Here is a 25790-nt window from a genome sequence, read left to right as displayed (position 1 = left end):
GGGGTGAGACAGAGGAAGAGAGAGAAAGGGGTGAGACAGGAAGAGAGAGAGAAAGGGGTGAGAGAGGAAGAGAGAGAAAGGGGTGAGACAGAGGAAGAGAGAGAAAGGGGTGAGACAGGAAGAGAGAAAGGGGTGAGACAGAGGAATAGAGAGAGAAAGGGGTGAGACAGAGGAAGAGAAAGGGGTGAGACAGGAAGAGAGAGAGAAAGGGGTGAGACAGAGGAATAGAGAGAGAAAGGGGTGAGACAAGGAAAGGGCGGAGAGAGGCGCTAGGTTTTGTGTGTTCAGTGCTCTTCCCGTAAACTCTTGTTTGATTAGTTTGTTGTGTTGACAAAGGTGGACAAACTCTGTGTTGGGACTGTTTGTTCATGTGCTGTGTGGTAGGACAGTCTCTATTTTTTTCATGCATGGTGTCTGTTTGAGAACTATATTAACAAGATAGAGAATGAGATATTAACAAGATAGAGAATGAGATATTAACAAGATAGAGAATGAGATATTAAACGTCTCACATAAATCTTTCTCTGATCCATTTATCAGGAGTAGTTGTCCTCTCCACACCAGTCATAGAATAACAACATATGTCAATTATTTTTCTCCTTATTTAATTGGCTATTATTTATACAGTCGCTGTAGTGGCTTTAGCTTCAGTAGCTTTAATTTCAAATATGGTGGAGGGTAGCCTAGGCTACTCAATTTCAAATATTGTGGAGATGGAGGGTAGGCTCTCAATTCTCCTGCTTGGTCTTCTGGTCCAGTCTAGGTAGACACCTATAGACTCCATATCTGCCTTGTAGGTAGACACCTATAGACTCCATATCTGCCTTGTAGGTAGACACCTATAGACTCCATATCTGCCTTGTTGGTAGACACCTATAGACTCCATATCTGCCTTGTAGGTAGACACCTATAGACTCCATATCTGCCTTGTAGGTAGACACCTATAGACTCCATATCTGCCTTGTTGGTAGACACCTATAGACTCCATATCTGCCTTGTAGGTAGACACCTATAGACTCCATATCTGCCTTGTAGGTAGACACCTATAGACTCCATATCTGCCCCAGCTGGTCCCAGCTACCAGTCCTGGGCTCCCTGTAAAGAAGAGGTGCCGTGGTCCATTGCTCTGACACATGGGGGTAACTCTGGATTTCTCTAACACCCTGAGAGAAAAGAAGAGAGATTGAACAGAATAAACAAGACATACAGTCTCCCTCTCCATCTCTCTCTCACAAACACACACTCACTCACACACACATAAATACTTGACCATAGACCATGACCAGCTCCTTGGACCTTCCACCTGAGAGCTACGCCATCTTGACTGTGACACCAATGAATAAATACTTGGCACCCCCCCTGCGCTTTCAGAGTGTTTAAAGGAGGGGTTATGTGACCCTCTGAAACACAAGATGAGGTGTGTGTGTTGGGGGGGGCGTTGACACAGCAATACTGTAAGGTTTCATTAAACACACACATTCTTGATGGGTTGTCACTGGTCAATGAGTTTTAATACCAAAGCTAGAAGAGAAATGTGAATGATAGCAAACGTCTGGATACTGTTCCAGTCATACAACAGAAAGCTCATGCGCCTGCATTGTCTACATGTCAATGAGTTTAAAACTACATGAGATAACTCTACACTTTGGCGGCCCCTCTGGTCGTGATAAAATCAGCATTGCGTTTTAAGAACCACATTTCCCACAATCCCCTACTCACTCGCTGTAATGATGGGAGAAAAATATGATAACAAACCCAATACATCCATGTAACAAACGCGCGTGGAGCAGACTGGATTGGAGGATTGTAGCTACTTCAATGAACTTTCTGGAAGGATGACTTCAATGCAGGTAAATACCAGTCTACTTTCTTTTATGTGCATGTAGATTTGGTTTCGCGAGGCGAAGTGTTTGTTGTCGTCTTCCTGATATTGTGACACGCAAATGTGTCACTTCTGTTTCCACCACAAGATTTCCCGCCAGTGTACTAGCCAGTACACCGAAATTATAAAATAATAAATTCACAGGGTCTCATGCAGTCTCATGTTACGAATATGATTTTTGGGGTCTTGCTAAGACCAATTCATAAACTAATAGCAAGTAAAGGTGAATATTGAACTATTAAAAAGTTCTCATTGAGCTTTAAACACCACTAATATAAAAGTGGCAGTGCTGAAAAAAGTATAGTTTCTCCTGTCACTTTAAAAGGGTTAAAAACTTTCATTTGCATGAACTAGTGATGACTGGAGCTACGAGACACCCTGTATCCCCCTCGGCCTGTTTATTCACCCCCCATCTCCTCTCTCTCCATGGTCTCCTTGATCCAGGCTACATATTTGGACACCTTGGTGTAGTACCCCTTGTACTTCTTCTGACCACATACGTTACCCCAGGACACGACGCCCACCAGACGGTAGGGCCTGTTCCTGACCCCTGACCCCAGCAAGGGCACGACAAACGGCCCTCCACTGTCACCCCTACAGCTGTCCTTCCCCTCATCTCCGGCGCAGAACATGTTCTCAGTAAAGACCATGTGTTTGCCCTTCAGAAGAGGCGTCTCTTTACACTGACTGACCAGCTTTGCTGCGACGGCGGTCTGGAGTAACACCTGGCTCTGGCCTCTGATCCCTGTCCCCCCCCACCCCGAGACGGAGCCCAGCTCCCCTTCCTCCAGCTCCATCCCCGCCTCGGGCAGGCAGACAGGAAGGAGGTTGGGCCCCAGCTTCACCCGGTCGCTCAGTCTGATGAGAGCGATGTCGTTGTTGTAGTCTGTGCGTTCAACCGACTTTATACCTTTCATATAGTCAGGGTGGATTAGGATCTTTGAACTGGTCAAGGCAACTGCTTCAGACGCCCTTTCTCCTGGTTTCGGCTTATCTACCAGGCCACCGTAGAGACGTAGGTGCACTTCTCCTCCCACAGACGCCTCCACGACGTGAGCAGCCGTGAGGGCCCAGCGGTCGTTGATCAGGGAGGCCCCCCCTCGGCTGGGCTCGGTTATGAGGAGCTGCCAGGGGATCTGGCCCAGCGTCACAGGGGAACCTCCCATGATCCTCTGGACAGCAAGAATATCACTCTCTGTCCTCCCACACACTGAAACAGACAAACTATCTAGTTTAGAGTCCCAATCTAAAAAAAAAAAAAAAAAAACTGCCTTGAAATATGGGCGATACATTAAGGTATGGACTCAAGAGTAGATGGTAGATGTTAAATGTAATAGGTGGTAGTAGATGGTAAATGTAATAGGTGGTAATAGGTGGTAGTAGATGGTATATGGTAAATGTAATAGGTGGTAATAGGTGGTAGTAGATGGTGAATGGTAAATGTAATAGGTGGTAATAGGTGGTAATAGGTGGTAGATGGAGTAGATTGTGAATGTAATAGGTGGTAGTAGGTGGTAGTGGGTGGTAGTAGATGGTAAATGTAATAGGTGGTAATAGGTGGTAGTAGGTGGTGAATGGTAAATGTAATAGGTGGTAATAGGTGGTAGTAGGTGGTAGTAGGTAGTAGATGGTGAATGGTAAATGTAATAGGTGGTAATAGGTGGTAGTAGATGGTGAATGGTAAATGTAATAGGTGGTAATAGGTGGTAGTAGGTGGTAGATGGAGTAGATGGTAAATATAATAGGTGGTAATAGGTGGTAGTAGATGGAGTAGATGGTAAATGTAGTAGGTGGTAGATGGTAAGTGTAATAGGTGGTAATAGGTGGTAGCAGGTGGTAATAGGTGGTAGATGGTAAGTGTAATAGGTGGTAGTAGGTGGTAGATGGAGTAGATGGTAAATGTAATAGGTGGTAATAGGTGGTAGTAGGTGGTAATAGGTGGTAGATGGAGTAGATGGTAAATGTAATAGGTGGTAATAGGTGGTAGTAGGTGGTAATAGGTGGTAGTAGGTGGTAGATGGAGTAGATGGTAAAGTGTGCCGTACCTTCAGTGCATTTTGGCCACTCATCCCGCCCTGTGACTGATACCCAGGATCCACTAGCATTGCAGATGTACGTATCTGTGAGGACAGAGAAGCAGAGGTCAGACAGAGGTCAGGCTGACCCAGCGGACGAGCAGGGACAGTGAGAGGACAGCCTACGGGCCCTGGGTCAGCCCTCTCCCTCTCCATCCACTGTTTGTCACGCTCAGTTTCAACCCACAGTATTCCCTGACACGCAGGTGTCCACTCTCTCACTGGGTGCCTTTGATCTGAAACCAGATCCATTGTCAGCTCACCGTCGCCCTCTAGTGTGTAGTATTTGGACTTGCACTGTAGCTGGACCCTGTGACCGTACAGAGTTGTTGGGTCAGCCTCCGTCATCTGGAGGACTCCACCCTCTGGGATGTCTGGAGCCCCACAGTCCACAGCTGGAACCCAGAGCAGTGACTTGGTGATTTTACTTAATTAGCTGTTCATTTAAATTAGTAGGCTAATGCATTTTTTAACAGCGACTTGGTGCGTTAGTAAGCTAGAAGTTAACTGGCAGTCATGGATATTCTGTGATGTGGTGATTTTGTCTGTCTCACTCACGCTCACAACGTAACACAGGACTCCACACGCCCGTCCTCTGACACGTGGACACATACTCTGTCTTGTCATCATACGCTGGATTTCCATGCTATGACAGTGAGAGAGTGAGGGAACATGTTAAACACATGTATGGAATTATTGTCTCCAAAATGTCCATCAATCATGTATTAAGTCTGACACTTGGCTCCAGTGTATCTTGTCTTTACCCTTGGAAGGATAATTATGAATTTAATTTAATTCTTCAACCCAGTCCAGCCCACAAAAGCTTGCATGCTAATATCAAGACTCAAGGATGCTCAGACATCATTATGAGGGGGAACACAATTGGTAGTGCAAGTACACAGGTACTATAGAGTACATTACAGTACAGTACGGTTATTTTATTTATTATTTATTATAACTTAACTATTATTTAACCAGGAGGTCCCATTGAGATTAAAAATCTATTTTTCAAGGGAGACCTGGCCAAGACAAGCAACCGCATAAAATAAACACAGTTACAGACATGACATGAAAAGAACAACAACATTAGAGTGCATATAAAGAGTAAGAGTACATTGTAGTTTAGTACAGCTCAGTATCTTACAGTTCGGTCATTCTGAACAGTAGGGTATAGTACATTTCAGTAGGCTACAGCTCAGTACAGTATAATACAGGCATTCCCAAACTGAGGCGCGCCTCCCCTGGGGGGCCCCAAAGAAATTCAGGGGAGGCGCGGAGGGATGGTTTAAAAAAAGGAAAAACATGTTTTTTATTTTTGCATTTTCTATGGTTTTTATGAATGAAACGTGATTTTAAAGGTCAGAAAATCTAAATAAATAATGGGAGAGATGTATACTAAATGTGTGGATAGCACAGAGAGAGCCTCCCCCCGCAGGCATGAATGTATTGTGCGAAAACGTCATAACGTTAACTAGCAGCAGGTGCCACCGCGCTAACTTAGCTGGGTAACGTTATGGGCTAGCTAACGCTGCCTTGCAAAATGGACAAATTCGGGGGCGCGGGTGTGTCACTGTTTTCAGAGGAGAGGCCCACATTGATGGAGTTTGGGAGGAACCCTTGGAATAGTACAGTACATTTCAGAGCAGTTTAGTTCAGTCGAGCTCCGTACTCACATTGCCCAGATCCATTCCTAGGTCACAGGTCACAGAGACTGTCTTGCCTTGGTTATATTCAAGAAGCTGGGGGTCTAGTGTGGTGTTGGAGGTCACGAACCCTGGACATGTCTTTGCTGCATCAAGAACCAATGTATTCATGGATCATTTGCATTGTTTCAGATTTTTTAAACAAAAACATCATTTTTACCTTCCTTCCATAAACCTACGTACACAGAATCATGAGTCACAGCAAGCAGGAGGTTTTGTGTCTATACAAACCTGACCGTGTCCAGATGTTCACACAAGAATTGATTCTATTATCACAGAAAAAAAATAGAAAAATACAGTTGCTGCGTCATTCATCTTGAATGAGCTGTCTTGCCTCCATTGCAGTCTCCCCCTCCCTCTCTCCTCCCTCCCTCTCCCCTCTGTCTCCCCCTCCCTCTCTCTTCTGTCTCCCCCTCCCTCTCTCCTCCCTCCCTCTCTCTTCTGTCTCTCCCTCCCACTCTCCTCCCTCCCTCTCTCCTCTGTCTCCCCTCCCTCTCTCCTCCCTCCCAGGGGTGCCGGGGCAGAGGGATCGTGTACCTAAGGCCATGTAGTGAAGAGTGAAGCCAGTGTTGGATCCATGGCCGTCGGAGGAGAAGAGGATGTTTACTTGGTGTAGCCCAGTCACGAGGGTGGGGGGCGGCACCTGGCCACAGAACTGCATAATCCCTCCAGAAGTCGGAATCTGAGAACGAAAGAACAAAAGGGGATCTCTGTCACGGACCTGCATGCGCTGAGAGAGGGTTAATACCGTCCACGTCAGCAAAACTGGCAACCTTGGACCTAAGGTTGGCTAGATTTCTGTAACAAACAGATCTTACTTTCATTTTACTGGCACAGATACAGTAAGGGTGTGTATCCCTTGATCCACAAGTCATTTAAGGACTGGAGCACAGTAGCCCCCCCCTCCCGAGTCTAGGAGTGTGCAGATCATAACATAAGAGGTTTTCTGATGACTCTTTTCTGATGACTATAGTCCTGTCTATCTTGACTGCTCTTAAACTATTCCCATCTCTGGAACACATGGTCAGAATCCTAGGAATAGAGAGCAGACCAGGTGGAAACAGTAAAAGACAACTAATGCACTAATGCACACAATGGATAAGGGCGCAAGACTGAACTATGTATAGAATCAGCCACACCGTGACTATAAAGTTGCACAAACTCAATGCTATGTTGTCTGATCACACTGAGTACACTGTACTGTCTGTGATTGACCCGGGATCTCGTACGCTGTTGTACTCAATAAATCTGATCTACAGTTCTCTTCCGGCGTACTCCTTCCTTCCTCTCTACATTTGAATCTTCAAAACCAAATGTCCATCATTTATCAGCAGAGAATTCCCCACCGTTAGGCTGTGTGTCCACCAACGAGCTGTAGCTGAACAGCGCCAAGCTTACAGCTGCGTAGAGCGCTCTAGAGCCGGGGTTTAGAGCTGGCTAGGCTACCGATGTTTTACAGCTACGTTAGCAACGACTGTCGTGTTTTTGCAGACTAATGGTGCTTTCGTTTATAACTGGGAGGTGACAAATTGCGACTTGCTACTAGGAATGAGGCAAGTTAAGATAGCTAGCTAATGTTAGCTAGTGCTAACGTTCGCTGTCTGCGGTTTTGCCAAAAACCGACCGCTGTCGTCATCAGAACAGCCGTTAACAGCCTGCGCTCTAGCCCAAAAAGTTAAACTTTTTTCAACTGCCAAAAAAGCCTAGAGCTCATGGCGCTGTAGCGCTAAAAAAGCTCTTGGAACACAGCTCTCTTCTTTATAGCGCCCTAGAGCTCATTACCCATTGTAAACAATGAGAAAACAGCGCTAGCTCTCAAATACAGCTTGCCGGTGGACACGCACCCTTAGCGCGTCCACACAGCGTCTGTCAGAGGTCTGCTCCACGTCGAAGTCTCCCATGAACTCCAGGACCAGCTGCAGGTTCTCGTCCACCGCCAGGCTGTAGGAGCAGCGGGCGTCGTCAGCGTACGGACCGGGCCAGGACGGGCTGGAGATCAGCCCTTGCGTGGATCCGGACAGATCCGCAGAACAGCTCACTGCGACCAAATCAACATCCTCATCATCATCATCATCCAGAGCAACAACAACAACAACATAGACCCGGAGAGATCCGCAGAACAGCTCAGTGGGACCACATCATCATCATGATCATCATCATCATCCAACACAACAACATCATCATCATTAACAAACCAGCAGACTGAGTGCTCAAGTGGGTTGAGGCAGGTGGACCAAGAATGTGCTCTTTAGCAGGGAGTCATAATACCATGGAAAAGAAACAACTAAGGCAGCTCTTCTGGTCCAAAATTAAAAAGCCTTTATTCTTGGGCTAGTTCATGATGAACATATAAAAATGGCTACATGTTTGGGCCTGGAGGCCGTCGTCAGGAAAGATCTGCTTTATATGTTCACCATGAACTAGCCCAAGAATAAAGGCTTTTTAATTTTGTACCAGAAGAGCTGCCTTAGTTTTTTCTTTTCCGTAGCAACATCATCATCAGCTTCTTCCTCGTCCAGCCGTCTTCATCTTCATCGCAGTCTACGTTTCCCTTTAGGATTTCGCTTCTCTCTCAACCTTCTCTCTTTTATTTCTGTCACTTCTTCTTTAGATCGTTCTTCCTCTTTGCCTGTTTTGCTCTCTACACCTCTCCTCTGTCCCTCTCACACGTGCGCATACTCTACCTGTGCACGTGCGTGTACTCTACCCGTGCAGGTGTGTGTGTGTACTCTACCTGTGCACGTGCGTGCACTCTACCCGTGCACATGCGTGCACTCTACCCGTGCACGTGCGTCTACTCTACCTGTGCACGTGCGTGTACTCTACCCGTGCACGTGCGTGCACTCTACCCGTGCACGTGCGTCTACTCTACCTGTGCACGTGCGTCTACTCTACCTGTGCACCTGCGTGCACTCTACCCGTGCACGTGCGTGTACTCTACCCGTGCACGTGCGTGTGCTCTACCCGTGCACGTGCGTGTGCTCTACCTGTGCACGTGCGTGTGCTCTACCCGTGCACGTGCGTGTGCTCTACCCGTGCACGTGCGTGTGCTCTACCTGTGCAGGTGTGTCCGTCTATGTCCAGGAAGTAGCCGGGGCGACAGGAGCAGGTGTAGCCTCCGATGTGGTTGTGACAGAACTGGCTGCAGCTGACGTCTGGGTCGTCTTCACACTCGTTAAAGTCTGAGAGCACACGGCAAAGACATGTTACTGAACGGGCCTGCCGGGCCCAGGGGCCCAAGAGCTCAGGGGGCCCTTTGCATCTCTTGTCTCATAGTCAAAAGGCTTAGTCATTCATTCAATAACAGAGCCTCAAAAATCCTGCTAAAAAACTGAAGCAATAGCCTTAATATTCACTTTGAAGACGTCACAAGAAAGAAACCATCATGATACCTGTAGTTTTTAAGTGAGTGTTTATAGTACTTTAGAGGGGCTGAGTACTCATGCAATATGGGCCCTTCAACTCTTTTGGGGAGAAATCCAAAAAGCAAGTCATCCCCACAGAGTTGAGGTCCCTCGAGTCAAAACCGAGCTGAATAAAGCTGCTTTTATTGTGAGTTTTCTCAAATCATCTGCAAATTGGATGCCGTCTCATTGGGCAAATTAAAAAATGTGATAAATGAAACGCGTAGGGGGGCCCAGGGGCCCGTCATGTTATAATGCGTCTATGGCCCACGGGCCCCACATGAGAACACAGCAGCAGAGGAACCAGATGGTTCTGATCACCCCCCCGGCCCCCTCTTAGATACACTTCCCTTTGCTTTTTCTCTCTTTAAAAAAAAAAGATTTTTAGGGCATTTCTGCTTTATTGGGATGGGATAGTGAAGATTGACAGGACATGTGGGAGAGAGAGAGGGGGAGAGAGAGAGGGGGAGAGAGAGAGAGAGGGAGAGAGAGAGAGAGAGAGGACGACAGGGCCTGAGATGGATTTGAACTCAGGTCTCTGCGGTGAGGGCTATGCCTTTATGGTACGCGCCTTAACCTGACGAGCCACCGGGGGGCGCCAACCCGACCCTCTTCCCTGGCTCCCCTCCTCTCCTCCTCCCCTCCCCTCTTCCCTGGCTCCCCTCCTCCTCTCCTCCTCCCCTCCCCTCTTCCCTGGCTCCCCTCCTCCTCCTCCTCACCTCGTAGAGTGTAGAAGCCTCTGAAGCCGGCGTGTCTCCTGGTGTTGGAGTAGTCGGAGCGGAAGGTGAGAGAGAGGCAGCCCCCCGCGGAGGAGAGGAGCGAGGGATTGACGGAGGAGTCAAGCTCCTCAAACGGTATCTCACCACACAGGAGGGCTCGCTCGCTCCCGCCCGCAAACATCTACAAGAGGGTTGAGAGCCAAAGATCATGTTTAGAGATCGTATCCTTCGCCTGTCTGTGTCCACTGCTGGAAGTGTAAGACACATTTGCTCCTGTTCCTAGAGATGGGGGAGGAACCCCTCCCTAGTCTATGACCTTTGACCTGCACTGATACTGACCGTCAGTGCGTCGTTCTCACAGTGGTCACTGTCCTCCAGGTCCAGGTGGGTCAGGCGGAGAGAGAGGGTGTGGCCAGGGGGGGCACACCTGCTCCAGTTCATACTGGTGAAGGGTTGGTAACCACGGGGATAACCTGGAGACTCCACCCACCCCGAGAGGGTGGAAGAGTCATAGCAGGGCAGGAGAAAGAGACAGAGGCTGGGGGGGGGGGAGAGAGGGAGGGAGGAGAGAGGGAGGAGAGACAGAGGAGAGAGGGAGGGAGGAGAGAGGGAGGGGGAGACAGAGGAGAGAGGGAGGGAGGAGAGAGGGAGGGGGAGACAGGAGAGAGGGAGGGAGAGACAGAGGAGAGAGGGAGGGGAGACAGGAGAGAGGGAGGGAGAGACAGGAGAGAGGGAGGGAGGAGAGAGGGTGGGGAAACAGGAGAGAGGGAGGGAGAGACAGGGGAGAGTGAGGGAGGAGACAGAGGAGAGAGGGAGGAGAGAGGGAGGGAGGAGATGGAGGAGAGAGGGAGGGGGAGACAGAGGACAGGTCAGTGAAGACAGGGGAGACATTGAGGGATGTGGGAGTTGGGGAGAATATTGGTGAATGTAAGAGTGAAAGGACAGGAAAGTATGAGGCCTCATAAGACATGAAAATAGACAGGAAAAGGAGAGGAAGGAACGTAGGAAAATGGAAGGAAGAAAAATGCATGAAAAAATGTGAAAAACAAGAGAATGTGGAACACAAACGGAGAGAAATCTATGGTCTAAGAGCCGGCTGATTCAGGGGATCAGGAGTCAAGAGTATTTCACAAGAACAAAACTGCATAACAAGTACTCGCTTAAGATAGTCACCTACAGGTCATGGTGTGCCTTTTAATAGCACACAAGTGTCTATTGAATTTCTACTGTATATATAGAAAGAGATTAAACTACATACCTCAGTCTTAGCATGATGGTAATCTGGCCAAGTCAGTCTCAACATTAGAACATTAGAATCCTCCCTTCCTCTTTCCTGGTATTTCACTTTCTCTCTCTCTCTCTCTCTCTCTCTCTCTCTCACTCTCTCTCCCTCTCTCTCTCACTCTCTCTCTCTCTCTCTCTCCCTTTCTCTCTCCCTCTCTCTCTCTCCCTCTCTCTCTCTCTGACCCTCGGTCTCATTGTTCTCTGTCATGCCCTCTTTTTTTAAACATTGTTTAAAACACAAATTGTTTTACACCATCTGCTTGGATACTGTTGTAACATTGTTCGATAGGTCATAGGGGCATGTGGCAGAAGGAGGAAACGAGTGTGTGTGTGTGTGTGTGTGTGTGTGTGAGTGAGTGAGTGAGTGAGTGTGTGTGTGTGTGTGTGTGTGTGTGAGTGTGTGTGTGAATGTGCGTTGCACAAGAGGGACGCCAATAGAAACTAAAAACATTCCTGTTTGTTCCCCACTTATCAAAATCGAAACAAATCAATCCACAGCTGAAGCTTCACCAAACAGCATCACCACCCAACCAGGAGAGAGACCACCCAACCAGGAGAAAGACCGCACAACCAGGAGAGAGACCATCCAACCAGGAGAAAGACCGCACAACCAGGAGAGAGACCACCCAACCAGGAGAGAGACCGCCCAACCAGGAGAGAGACCGCCCAACCAGGAGAGAGACCGCCCAACCAGGAGAGAGACCACCCAACTAGGAGAGAGACCGCCCAACCAGGAGAGAGACCACCCAACCAGGAGAGAGACCGCCCAACCAGGAGAGAGACCACCCAACCAGGAGAGAGACCGCCCAACCAGGAGAGAGACCACCCAACTAGGAGAGAGACCGCCCAACCAGGAGAGAGACCGCACAGCAGGAGGGAGAGAGGAGAGAGAGAGGAAGGAGAGAGGAGAGAGAGGAGGGGGAGAGAGAGAGGAGAGAGAGAGGAGGGAGAGAGAGAGGAGAGAGAGAGAGGAGGGAGAGAGGAGAGAGAGAGGAGGGGGAGAGAGAGGAGGGAGAGAGAGGAGAGAGAGCAGGGAGAGAGAGGAGAGAGAGGAGGGAGAGAGAGGAGAGAGAGAGAGGGGGCAGAGGTTGAGGGGATGGGGTGGGGTGGAAGGAAGGGAGGGAGGGAGGGAGGAAGCTTCTCATTGTCTTAGTTCATGTCCTGCTGCGTCAGAACACACTGATCCTGAACACCGAGCCCCATGCCGGCGCTGCGGTGAGCTGAGCACGCAGGGTTCAGAACGACAAGCCTCGCGTTGAGAGGAGGAGGGGCAGGAAGGAGGGAGCGAGGGGGGAGGAGAGGAGGGGGTGAGGGGGGAGGAGAGGAGGGCAGAGCACATTCAGAGCACCGGGGCTTTCCAGCACTGAGGGAGAGAGAGAAGGGAAGAGAGGAGAGAGGAGAGGAGAGAAGAGAGAGAAGAGAGGAGAGAGGAGAGAAGAGAGAGAAGAGAGGAGAGGAGGCAGACGTGCTCAGAGAGAGCAGAGAGGAGACGCGAGGCGTGGAGAGACGCGCCCTCAACTGAGAGAGACCTAAAGATCTTCCAGACGGGTGACGGCTGTCTTCAAACGTACCAGCGATGGGCTGCAAAACAGAACAATATCTTGTTGGGGGGAGATGCTGTGACCTTTGTCCAAAAGGTAAGAGGTGTGCTGTTTATCTCTATGTGTGTCATAAAGATGACCAAAGAAGAGAAATAGAGAAATATAAGCTTGTTATGTGCAGTACATTCTAGGGGCACAGAATGGAAGGTGGTTGTCTACAGTAGCACAAAGTACACCAGTGTTTACCATGTCTCTCCTATGATGTTTTTAGCCTCTCTTGCTCTGAAAATGTAATTTAATGTAATTTATTGCTTTATAAATGTTCTTAGCCGTTAGACAAACATACTCCAGGAGCTTGCTCGATCGTCTCGTTGAGAGGGGTCAGGGAAGAATTTTTACAGCTCACTTTTCTGGCCCCCGGGTGAAACTGTTTTTTTGCTTCCCTCTGGAATATGTAGGGGTGGGTCATATGCCCACATCCCTTGTTCTCTGTAAAGTGCATTGTGTTGCCTCTGGGTATGAAATGTGCGATACAAATAAAGCTTTGATTGAAAAATAAAGCTTTGATTGACAGTATGGTGTGTACAGGTATGTGCTGTTGTGATCAAGTCTTGTGTCTGTGGTTGTTTTTTCTCCCTGAAGGACAGTATCGTCACGCTCACTGTGATGAGTCTGACCCTAAAACGACGGTGTGTCGACCATGCGCTCACGGCCTCTACACCGAAGTCCCCAACTTCACTAACAAGTGTTTCGATTGTCGCAAATGCCATGCCAGTAAGTCTACCCCCTCTCTCTCCCTCTCTCTCTCCACCTCCCTTTCTCTCCCTCTCTCTCTCCCTCCCTCCTCTCTCTCTTTCTCCCTCTCTCTCTCTCTCCACCTCCCTCTCTCCCTCTCTCTCTCCCTCCCTCCTCTCTCTCTTTCTCCCTCTCTCTCTCTCCACCTCTCCCTCTCTCTCCACCTCCTCTCTCTCTCTCCCTCTCTCTCTCTCCACCTCCATCTCTCTCTCTCTCCCTCTCTCTCTCTCTCCCCACCTCCCTCTCTCTCACTCTCTCTCCCTCTCTCTCTCCCCACCTCCCTCTCTCTCTCTCTCTCTCTCTCCCTCTCTCTTTCTCTCTCTCTCCCTCTCTCCCTCCCTCTCTCTCTCTCTCTCTCTCTCCCTCTCTCTCTCTCTCTCTCTCTCTCTCCAGTAGAACCCAGGCGCACTCCCTCTCTCCCTCTCTCTCTCTCTCCCCCCTCCCTCCTGGGTCCAGCCTGCTGAGGTCATTGTTCTCAGTCTAATCTGACCTGTGTAATTACAGAGTAGGATTCCCCTGTGAACCTGCCGCCCACAATCCCTCACACTTCCTCTCCTAGACACTCGCTGCTCCCTGCCCCCCAACACACACACACACACACACACGCACACACACACACACACAAACCCATCCTTCCCTCTGACCCCTCCTCTCCCCCCCCCCCCCCCCGTCTCTCAGCGAACCACTTGCGGACGGCGAGGGCTTGTGCCCCCGGGGGGAACGCCCAGTGCGAGTGTGCGCCTGGGTTCTACTGTACAGACAGGCGGACAAACCGGCAGCAGCCGGACAAATGTGAGACCTGTGTGACTGTGACCAAGTGCCCTGTGGGGTCAGGGGTCAAGACTAAAGGTGAGTTGAGTCAATATTAAATCCCTCTAAATAGGTCCATGGCCTTCATGCGTCCACTACTCAGACCCCTATGAACTGGTTCCTGGATATACCTGTAGGCCAAAGGGGTACAGTGAATAAAAAAACAGTTTCGCTTCTTCTCCTTCTTCTCCTTCTTCTTCTTCTTCTTCTTCTTCTTCGTGCAGGTTAGGTGTTGTGTTCTCCTCTCCTCCCCAGTCTCTAGGCCGAGGGGCTATCCTTTTACCCCCCCGAGCCTGGGTGAGGGGTCACCTGAGTGAGGGGGTCACCTGGGTGAAGGGGTCACCTGGGTGAGGGGGTCACCCGGGTGAAGGGGTCACCGGGCTATATATCCGGAGAAGTCGCTCATCTACTTGGCTAGTCTTCATTGCACCCGAGTGCTTCTTGATAGCAAATGATGAGTTGATAGCCTCCAGTATGAGTTGATAGCCTACAGTATGAGTTGATAGCCTACAGTATGAGTTGATAGCCTACAGTATGAGTTGATAGCCTACAGTATGAGTTGATAACCTACAGTATGAGTTGATAGCCTCCAGTATGAGTTGATAGCCTACAGTATGAGTTGATAGCCTACAGTATGAGTTTATAGCCTACAGTATGAGTTGATAGCCTACAGTATGATTGCCGATAATAACAGACTAAACCCTCCTCTGTGACTCCTAGCCACGCCCTGGAATAACACCGTCTGCACGCCGTGTCTCTCTGGGACCTACAGCGACGTGGAGGACGCCGTCTCGCCCTGCCTCAACCACACCAGGTCAGAGCCTTCCAGAACCTTCCAGAACCTGTGGACGGAACCAAACATGCTAAACATTAGGCAATAGTCCGTTAGAGATGTAACGGTATGAACATTTCATATCACGATCATAATGACCAAAATGATATGTCAGTATGTAATCAGTATTATCGCGGTATTATAAAATGTGCTGAAATTTTCTAAAACTACTGATAAATAATTTCACCAAGTTTTATATTGAAAACCACAGATAAAATTAGCAGCGCTATGCACTTTTTGTTTGCATTTACTTTAAAATAATGTGTCTTGGACACTGCTGCTAACTTTGGTTGACACTGGACAGTATTTACAGTGAGTTTTTCAAAGCGCAGAAATCAAACACGGATTTAATGATAATTTGATCATGATAAATGTAATCGAATTTTATCATGGTTTATCATTATACCGGTTATTGTTACATCCCTATAGTCTGTCATTATCGGTGAATGATTGTCCAGCAGGGTCGATATGACAGGGAATATTGAATCCATGGAGACGAATCAGAATTAGTTTTTTATTTTTACGTCCCATCGACAGCCTCAAATATCATATTTGAGAAAGCCGTCTGTGTTTCCCCCTAAACACACTGTACAGCTCTTTTGATTTCACGCCTATACTTCTGGATATCTCTCTTTTTCCACATTGAAATCTGCAGTTTCTCTTTCTGTCTTTCTCTTTCTGTCTCTCTCTCTCTGTCTCTCTCTCTCTCAGCCCTCGTTCACCCTCTGTCTCTCTGTCTCTCTCTCTCTCTCAGCCCTCGTTCACCCTCTGTCTCTCTCTCTCTCTCTGTCTCTCTCTCATCCCTCGTTCACCCTCTGTCTCTCCCCCAGGTGTGAAGAGGAAGGAATGAAGCAGACGACTGTGGGGTCAGAGGTCAGCGATGCGGTGTGTGGCCCCCTACCTGGTAGGTCACTGGTGTTTTACAGCAGGATGGAATCTCTCATGCATAAGAATCACAATCAGAATTCGGTTGATTTTAGTAGCCTACATTTTCACATAGGAGGATTTTAACTCTGTGGATGGTGTACAGAAGATTTGCTTTGATATAAAATATAAATAAACAGCAGAAGTGAAGTTGTAACGCTATTATGGCTGTGGATTGTTATAAATAAATGACAGAGCTACATTTACATGAATGTAAAAGGCTAACGTGTTATAAAAACAAAACATGGAGATATCCACTATTGCACCTGGAGTAAAGTGAATACTAGCGCAGGCAGCATAGTTTACATACAGTATACGATAAACACAACATTTCAAATATGCTTTATTGACTTAATCAGTTCGTTCTGTGAGGTTGTAAAGGGGGCCATCTTATGTCTCTGTCTCCGCCTCCCAGGTTGTCATTGGCTGTTACCTGCAGGTCTGTGGGCGGGGCTAGCGGTGACCTCCATCTTCATAATTCTGATCTACATAATCTGTTGGAGAGCTAAGCGCCAGTCCTACAGAACAGGTCTGTAGCCTACTGTACAACTCGTACGTCTTAGCACACAAGCGCTCCGGCCAGGATCTGGACAGGGGACGCGTCTCTCTGTGACGAGGGTCCAGAGAAAACCAAACTGAGGCCATGGCCGAAATGCCTGCGTCCTGCTATATAGCAGGCGAGAAGTAGCATCCCAGATAGCAAGCGGATCTGGGCCACATACAGGCCAGATCTGGCCCTTGTGGCTTAGTTCCGGCCTATATATGGCCCAGAATCATTACACATCCGTATGCTATCTGGGATGCTACTTCAAAACTGTGCCTGCTACCTCTCGCCTGCTATTCGCGCCTGCTATATCGTTTTGTTGGAGTAGTAGGTACTATATAGCATGCTACTTCTCGCCTGCTATGTAGCAGGTAGCTGGCATTTCAGACACGGCCTGAGTGTTCCATCTCACCGCGTCGGCACGTCACATATTACTGGTCAGATCCGGCTTAAAAAGTGGCCTGACTGGGGCTACATTTCCACCGTCCGCCCCTGCGGGGGTCCCTGGGTCCCTGCTAAGGGTGTCCCCCTGGCTGACTCACCTGCTTCCTGGATGAATGGGAATTTTTAGCATCGTCAGTTAGGCAGTTACTGTCAGTACAGTACACGCGTGCGTAGGTGGACGGCAGACATAAGGCTTGAGGTGAGCGGAAATGAGTTTCTATGTCAACCATGAGCGGTCCGACCACTTCCTCTACAGTACATGACGGAAACGCGCTGGAAGGAAGGTTGCATGTGTGGTTCGCTGGGTTTGAGCCTGGAGAATAGAGATGCACAGAGCCCTCAACAGTCATCTGAAGAGAGACTTGATGTGTGTGGGGAAGTGGGGGGTACACTGAGATCTTGTTCCTCCAAAGATTCTTCTTCCAAGGCCTGATAAAGGTCGCCTCCTGAGACCCTCTGGATCTCACAAGGTCACATTCTGTCCTGTCAGGTTATGATGAACGGACAGCCTTGCAGAATTACAGGGACAAAGCTGCCCGCAGACAACAAGATCTCTGACATCAACAATACGTGTGAGCACAGCCTATTGTAGTTTAAATGATTTTGGGCCCAGAAAGCTCGGCTCTGTTACTGATATAGGCCTGATACTGTAGGAGAATATCTCCTGAATCAAGTGAGACATAATGTACGTATGTAAGAGACTGCAGTACAACCACATCCTTTCTTTATGGTGCTTGACACAGTATTCAGCACAACGTGACGCACAGTTCTCAGGAGATTCACTCAAACCGAGAAAGAGTTGGTCGTTTGCGTCACTCAGGGGTTCTTTTCGTCATAGTCGTGTTTATCTGTTGTCATCAAAAACCACGGGTGTTTCTAGTTAATATGAGATAGAGCATGGGTTCCCAAACTGTGAGGCGGGCCTCCCCTGGGGAGAAAGAAATTCAGGGGAGGCGCGGAGTGATGGTTAGAAAAAAAAGAAGGAAAAACATGGTTTTTCTTTTTTTAAATGTCTATGGTTTTTATGAATAAAATGTGATTTTAAAGGTCAGAAGATCGAAATAAATAATGGGAGAGATGTATACTAAATTTGTGGTTAGTGCAGAAAGAGCCTCCCCCCGTAGGCATGAATGTATTGTGGGAAAATGTCATAACGTTAACTAGCAGCAGGTGCCACCGAGCTAACTTAGCTGTGTAACGTTATGGGCTAGCTAACGCTGCCTTGCAAAATGGACAAATTTGGGGGGTTCGGGGGGCGCGGGTGTGTCACTGTTTTCAGAAGGGAGGCCCACATTGATGGAGTTTGGGAACCCATGAGATAGAGGAACAACCCCTGGATCATCCAGCCTGGTCCAGGACAGACATACATACCTTTATACCCCTGAGATCTGACAGGACTGGATAGGTATCATTAAACCCTACCTAGTGTATCAGAGACCAAGGAGGAGTTACTGACAAACATGCTTTTAAAACAACGTTTTGTTCTTTCTGAACCAGTAGAATAGGGTGGAACCTGCACACCGATTATAGATTGATTCTTTATTTGTTTATTACGTTTCGATCCGAGCCAAACTGACCTGACGACGATCCAAACGGATCGAAACGTCACTCAAATAAAGAATCAATCTATAATCGGTGTGCGGGTTCCACCCTATTCTACAGATGACAGTTCATTTACCCAGCACGCGTCCATGTGCGTATTGTATAGAATTCTTCAAATCTCTCAGAACCAGAGCATCGTGCCTGACGACTCATCTCTCTGTCTGGCAGCAGTCTCCCGTCACCCCCGTGAGGCCCTGGAGGCCACGGGCCCCGGCCTCCTCGCTGAGCCTCCTCCCTCAGAACGGAGCGGCCCCGGTCAGGAGGTCTGTGATGGAGAGAAGGGACCGGAACCACGGTTCCTCCAACAAGGTACTCAACTTTCCCAAATCATCCATCTGGGAAAACTCATGGATTCTTATAGATTATCATTACATGGGCATACGCTTAAACACTTAAAGTCTAATTCCCTTTGGTCAAATAAGAACTTGAGACTAGCTTCTTCTAAAGTCAAGTTATGTATTTGGCAGACATTGCCTTTGGGTCGTTGGCTCTTACTGATGGATTCTTATAGTTCTTTTTGTGATATTTTTTTGATCAACTGCTCATTCAACTGACAAACAGTATCAGACCTGTCAGGCTTTTTACAGATTTCTATGTTAGTTTTAGATTAGATTAGATTAGCAAGACTGTATGAAGCGCTTAGCTCAGATCCAGTCTAATCTCAGCTCCCTGTGTCAGTGTCCACTGACACAGAATTGTTTTTCAAGCTCCAGAATGCCAGTACCTCTGAGAATAGGGTTAATGCAGGCGAAACAGCAATAAACCAGAAATCCATCTTCTTCTTTCTCAATGCTCATGTTTAGGTGGCAAGTCGTGGTGGGTGTGAACTGATATCTCTGCTTGTCCGTAGGTGTCTCTCTGGGGGTCCGCCCCTGCTATCAACACTGTGACATCGAGACCGACGGTCCTCCTATGAGACCGACGTCAGCTTTGGATCGACTGGGCCAATCAACGAATCACATGAATGGACATTACACCAGCCCCTCTCTAGTTATCCAATCAGAGCCTCAGGAGGATGAGTGGGGCGGGTCGTAGACCTCCATCATGTTGCCCACGGCGCCGACCATGTCTCTTTTGGCTGAAGACAACTTTGAAGAGACTTACTGCAGACGTGAAAGACTGAACGGTCTGATCACAAACACAAACGCAGAGACACAAGGGCAGATATGGTAGTTTGGCGCCCTCTGGAGGTCAAGACAGAGTATTACACTCTGCAGGGGTCTTCAACCTCGTCTTGTCCAGGGACCCCACCCAGGCCGTCAGTCCAACCACGGACAACCCGTCAGTCCAACTACGGACAACCCGTCAGTCCAACCACGGACAACTCGTCATAACGTTAAAAAGAACTCAAATCACTCTTATTTGGCTGTCAGGAATAGTGAGGCAACTCCAACAGCCAACTGTGCTTTTTAAATGTACAGCAACAGTGCCGTCATACAGACAAAAGGTCAAAGTTCAAAGGTATCCCGGCATAGGGGTCCTCGCCTTTTCACTCATTACCCACCAACTTGCTTCCCGACATTTTGGAAAAGCTAGTCTAACACACCTGAATGATAACTATATCCTGTATGGATTTCGACAAAATCACTCAACAGCATATAGCCTAATGTATGGCTCTCTTACACTTGAAAGACACAATCTCTACAGCTTTGGACAATACTGATTGCAACATTGCATCATTAGAAAAGTTTGTTCACTAGTAAACCAGTCCTGTCTTCTAACACTCTATAGTTGAATGTACCCCACACATATCATACTGTAACATTGTTTGGGCCCGGATTATACTTATACTTCTTCCCTTCAAAAAAGTATTTAAATCCTAGAGACATTTTTAAGATACAACAACTATGTCAAACCGCTATGAACCATCAGCTCCTCTGTTGAAGTAATTTAATCTTTCAATGAATCGTTATCCATTTCCGACATCAATATCTATCAAACGTGTCTTAATCTATAAATGTACATTTCAAAAGCACAGCCTAGCAAATATATTTCACAACCTCTTTTTAATGAGCTCAGGCGTCTATTTATATACCCAAAGCAAAGGGTATTAATATTCCCTATTATCACACAACTCTTGGACAACATGCCATAAAATACAGAGGACCATCACTCCGGAACACCAGTCCAACACTGTCAGTATTTAAGACTAATATGAAAAAACACCCGCGTCATATTTAATGTGATGAGTATGAGTGTACAGTATATGTATGTGATATAAGAATGAATGTTTATGAGTTATGCGTTTACTTGTTTTATTTATTCCTATTACTGAAACTTTTTTTCATGTTTTTATTTGAATGTTTTTTCTTTATTTCATTATTTAAGGAAACAAATATGCATAGTGTTAGGATGAATTGTAAATCCTACAGGGGTGTTTTTATTATTATTATTAATTATTAGCCATCTGGGGGTTTCTAACCTCTCCTGCACAATCTCTGCAGATTTTTTTTATATACTTCCTTTGTGCTAATAAAATACATTAATAAATATATACAGTAGTGTCTTTCCTTATCTTAATTCAGTTTTCATGTAAAACTAAGATATTAATTCCAAATCACTTGATAATGGCTACAAGTGAATTGTAGAGATTATACACACAGTACAGCGCCCAGGGACAAATCCATGTGCTTGTGTTGGTCAGGGACAGGACAGGGACAGGACAGGACAGGGTCAGGGACAGGACAGGGGAGCAATCCATTCTGCTTGTTTTTATATTGGGGCTCTTTTTGTGCAGGAGCCCCATGTGAGCACGGGGAGAACAGAAAAACTCCACAGAAATTCTGACATCAGATCAGGTCCAAGGGCAACATCATCACAACAGCACTGTACTCAATGTTTATTCATACAAAATACTGGAGATACAGAGAAGAAGTTAATTCCGAATATGGATGGTTACCATAAAGAGAGAAATACATCCTAATTAAGAAACCACATTCAGGCGGGGGCGTGGCCATCTTGATCACATTCAGGAGGGGGCGTGGCCATCTTGATCAGTCAGGAGGGGGCGTGGCCATCCTGATCACAGTCAGGAGGGGGCGTGGCCATCGTGATCACATTCAGCAGGGGGCGTGGCCATCTTGATCAGTCAGGAGGGGGCGTGGCCATCCTGATCACATTCAGGAGGGGGCGTGGCCATCCTGATCCCATTCAGGAGGCTGGTGAACTACGGTGTAATACAAGGATGCACCTCTAGTGGACACAGTTAACTGCTCTGTACCGATCTCTTTCAAAATTTCACTTGTAACATGTCTTGACATTGCAAATTAACAATTCAGAATCTCTTCACAGTTCAATAACACAGTACAGGAAAAACTCAGTGGTCAGTCAATATGAGAGCATTCAACTCAATTAGTTTTACATTTTTTTCCATCAAGTTATTTTTTAAACAATGTTGATTGTATTAAAAAAAAAAACTCACCACTTACTGTCCATATACAGTCTCAGACTATATCCTAATCATATACAGTCTCAGTCTATATCCTAATCAGAATCATGACAGGTTAATGTTACCCTAGTTCACTAGGCCTGGTTCACTCAGCCTTCTTGAAGACTTGCTTGGCGACCACGTCCTGAACTCTCATCTCCTACAGTGGACAGAGACCGCTGGGTTAGGGGGGGTCTGGACAGAGAAGTGGGATCGTGCGTGAGTGTGTGTGTGTAGTGAAGGAGAAAGAGAGTAGCTCAATTTGACACATCAAAAGAGAACTCAATAGCTGTGTTCGGAATCGCTCCCTAGTGTCCGAATTCTCCACAGAATTGTTGTTCCCTATATAGTCCACTATTTATTACCCACAATTCACCTTGATTTGCAGGGAACAGTGCATGTACCCTACATTTTCTCCGATCCCTAGGTAGTTCACTACATGGTGAACCCTATATAGGGAATAGGGAGTGAGGGAATGAGTGAGCGATTCCGAACACAGCTAATGACTCCAACCACAACACAAGGCCGGTGTTCAAAACTAAATGTTCCCCATTTTCTCTTTCTCATTCCCCTTCGTCATCCTGTCTGCCTCCTTCACCATCTCTACCTCTCCCTCCCTCCCTTACCATGTCCTCCTCCCTCCCTCTCTCCCTTTCTCCTCCCCCTCTTTTCTTTACACTTGTGTAACTTGTCAAACCCACGCCTGATCCTAAGTGGTATTTCTGTCCCAACTCTTTGGGATTTGAACATAGGACCAGAGACTTAGTGTTTTCTCAAGCTGCCCCTTAAGACAAAGGTATCCTATGTTCTGTGAGCTGTTTTGTGTAACAAGTGCTGACTGTTTCAAATCGTAATCAGCATCAACCCGTGATCACAAGCTGAGAAGGGTCGGACATGACAAGCTGCAAGAAATGTTTTCAGCTCCTTCCCCAATGCTGCCGCTCGGAGAAGTCTGAGATCTTCATTTTGCTTCTTCGGTCTTTGTCTCCACCCCCCCCTCCCCTCCAGATACGGGCTTGGCGCAAAGACAGTGAACAACCTCCGTGCCAAAACTATTTGCAATGTCCTCTACTGAACCCTGTATCACCACTAACATCATATTTCCCCTCACAGGAAGTTCCATGGTTCCAATCTTCCGACCCCCAGAATTTCATAACACTACTTTATCACGGGCACTCACATGACCCCCTGCTCTCTTAAAGGGCTAGTGTGCTATTTTGGACATTTAGCCCAATTTCTGATATGTCTAACATCAATCTGAAACGCAGAGACCATCATTTCATTGATCGCACAAATACTGAGCTACATCGAGATTTTTGTCTGACTCTTTACAATGGAAGTGGGCAGGGCATGTTAATACGCGTTGAAAAACTCAAGGAAATCTATCAGGAAGCTCAGTGTGTGATCTTAGCGGTCTCAGTATGCTGCACTGTGAAATGTTTCTGATTGATGTTAGACATATCAGAAATAGGGCTGAATGTCCAGAATAACACACTACCCCTTTAAATGGTAAATGGACTGCACTTATATAGCGCTTTTCCACCTTATCGGCACTCAAAGCGCTTTACAATGGCCTCTCATTCACCCATTCACACACACATTCACACACCAATGGCGGTAGCTGCCATGCAAGGTGCTAACCTGCTCATTGGGAGCAATTTGGGGTTAGGTGTCTTGCTCAAGGACACTTCGACATGTAGACAGTTGGAGCTGGGATTCGAACCACTGACCCTTCGATCACTGAAAGACCCGCTCTACCAATTGAGCTAGCTACTCCCTCCCTCCCTCCCTTCCTTCCTTCCTCCCTTCCTTCCTTCCTTTGTCCTCTTACCAGGTGTAGCTGGTTGCCTTCTAGCCAGTGAGTCCATCCTCTCCCCTCCTTCTCTCCTTGTTGAACACACAACAGTTTATCCCCCTGCCAGTCCACAGTAGTCTGCAAACACAGGACAGAGCCCAGTGAGTGAGCACACACGCACGCACGCACACACACACACACACACACACACACACACACACACACACAACACACACACAACACACACACAACACACACACAACACACACACAACACACACACACACACACACACACGCGCGACCTCCGTCCCCTCTGGTCTGAGAGCTGTGGAACAGGACGGTTACTCTAAATCAGGACAGGTGGTGCTGATCCAGGATCCAGGAGAGACATGTTATCCACACTCACACAAACAGCTTCAAAAATGATGATGTGAGACTTGTGAGCAGCGTTCTTAGACATAAGCTTGAACATAACTTAACAGACGCAAGGAGGAAATTCCTCCTTGGGAACAGTTCCACTGAGACCTCAATAAAAAAACACATCATATTCAACTACCCACTAGTTAAGATGAATGACTACATGCGCACACGTGCACGCACTCTCCCCCAGGTAAACGGACCCACCTGACAGACACGCCCATCCACAGGCCCCAGGTCCTCGGTGAAGACCTCGCCCAGTGTGAAGTCCATGTCAAAGTTCTTGAAGGTGGTGATGGTGCGGATCTTCATCCTTCCGGACGCAGGGTCGTGGGCGATCTCCTTGGTGGGCCTCAGCAGGCACACGATCTTACGCAAGGCAAAATTAATATCTGGTGAAATTAGAGAGAGAGAGAGAGAGAGAGAGAGAGAGAGAGAGAGAGAGAGAGAGAGAGAGAGAGAGAAAATCAACAATGTCATTCCATTAAAATATATTTTCTCTCTCTCTCTCTCTCTCTATTCCATTAAAATATATTCTCTCTCTCTCTCATCTGAGCCGACACACTATTTTTTGTCCGGGGTCATCTCCAGGCCAATGTGTCATAAAATGATGAAATACATTACACAGATGTGTCTCGGGGAGGGTGTGGATTGAAATGGAGATGGCACACATTGATAGAGGCCTATTCGTCTACAATAAAACCTGGTTCTAGTTTAACTACTCAGGGGGACGTATAGCCTACAAATGCAAAATATAAGGTAGTGCAATACTGCCTGAGGAAAAAGTAATGGGCTTCTGTATTGGCAGGCTATCATTATAAATAAGAATGTGTTCAAACTCTGACCTGCTTGGCTATATTTGTAATTAAATAAAGCATTCGACAACTTGGTTTGGCTACATGGTTGCGAACTTGCAATGACGACATCCAACAACTGTGGCTAAAATGAAAGAAAATAACGTATTTTACCCAAAGCTGCGAGGTAGGCGTCCATGTTCTCTTGAGAAACCATATGAAATGTTCCAGAGTAATTTGGTTTAGCCATTTTCGCTTATAATCAGTGTAGGAAAAATCACACTATCTTTTGTCTTCCCTCGCTAATCGTCCGTCTCTCAAACCGCCTTTTCTTATTGTTGCACGATCGCTTATCCTCAAAAATGCATTAAGCCTACCGCATTAAAAAAAAACAACTGCAACCTAGTATTTATCAGTTTAGTACAACGGAAGTTATATAAAAAGCCGCGATGTTTTGTCTGTATCCACGCTGATTGTCTCCGTCCTTCCCTCGATTCCCGTTCCAGTTACTCAAGCCTTTTAAGTTGCCTGCGCCGCGTCCCCCTCCACATCCACCCCGACTCACTCCTCTCGGGCAACTCCCACGGGATTTATGCAAACGTTTCTACACTAATCTCTTCCTGGCTTGGGGACGTCCGCGGTGCCCTTTTCGCGTTAATTAATAGGCATCCTCCACTTCCACTGGCGTTCGGAGAACAGAGCACTTCTGTGGACCCATGTGGAGAAGGAAAGGGGGAGGGGGTGAAGTCTTCTCTCCAAATGTTTTTCCTAGGCTACAGCTCAACGTTGCTAAGGGG

General features: G+C 47.3%; 3 protein-coding genes across 4 annotated transcripts; 1 reads left to right on the top strand and 2 right to left on the bottom strand.

The window, feature by feature from the left end:
• Window positions 1-2280: 2280 nt before the first annotated feature.
• Window positions 2281-11055, bottom strand: c1s.2 (complement component 1, s subcomponent .2; the record flags this gene model as incomplete). The annotated part of the gene is made up of 11 exons (XM_084444500.1): window positions 2281-3092; window positions 3928-4002; window positions 4221-4352; window positions 4516-4603; window positions 5631-5746; window positions 6198-6342; window positions 7505-7698; window positions 8717-8842; window positions 9784-9964; window positions 10123-10321; window positions 11042-11055. 11 exons carry the CDS (start codon window positions 11053-11055, stop codon window positions 2281-2283), a joined length of 2082 nt encoding a protein of 693 aa, XP_084300626.1.
• Window positions 11056-12492: 1437 nt separating this feature from the next.
• On the top strand, window positions 12493-19594 carry LOC311314163 (tumor necrosis factor receptor superfamily member 5; the record flags this gene model as incomplete). The annotated part of the gene is made up of 8 exons (XM_084444499.1): window positions 12493-12704; window positions 13251-13382; window positions 14082-14252; window positions 14934-15027; window positions 15876-15949; window positions 16385-16498; window positions 18731-18868; window positions 19410-19594. The coding sequence occupies exons 1-8, from the start codon at window positions 12644-12646 to the stop codon at window positions 19592-19594; spliced, it is 969 nt and encodes a 322-aa protein (XP_084300625.1). The 5' UTR covers window positions 12493-12643.
• A 1693-nt stretch (window positions 19595-21287) lies between these two features.
• Window positions 21288-25706, bottom strand: rbp5 (retinol binding protein 1a, cellular). Of its 2 annotated transcripts, XM_084444057.1 has the most exons (5): window positions 25168-25706; window positions 24407-24591; window positions 23818-23919; window positions 22073-22146; window positions 21288-21699 (listed from the first exon to the last, which is right to left on the bottom strand). In XM_084444057.1, exons 1-4 carry the CDS (start codon window positions 25241-25243, stop codon window positions 22093-22095), a joined length of 417 nt encoding a protein of 138 aa, XP_084300183.1. In that variant the 5' UTR covers window positions 25244-25706; the 3' UTR covers window positions 21288-21699; window positions 22073-22092. The 2 variants fall into 2 exon arrangements, with proteins under 2 accessions (XP_084300183.1, XP_084300182.1); XM_084444056.1 differs by having other exon boundaries at window positions 21292-22146.
• Window positions 25707-25790: the final 84 nt, after the last annotated feature.

Source organism: Borostomias antarcticus, assembly GCF_949987555.1.
Source record: "Borostomias antarcticus genome assembly, chromosome: 10".
In the NCBI taxonomy this organism is placed as follows: domain Eukaryota; kingdom Metazoa; phylum Chordata; class Actinopteri; order Stomiiformes; family Stomiidae; genus Borostomias; species Borostomias antarcticus.
The sequence above is the reverse complement of the archived record's forward strand: the minus strand, read 5'-3'. Positions and strand labels throughout refer to the sequence as shown.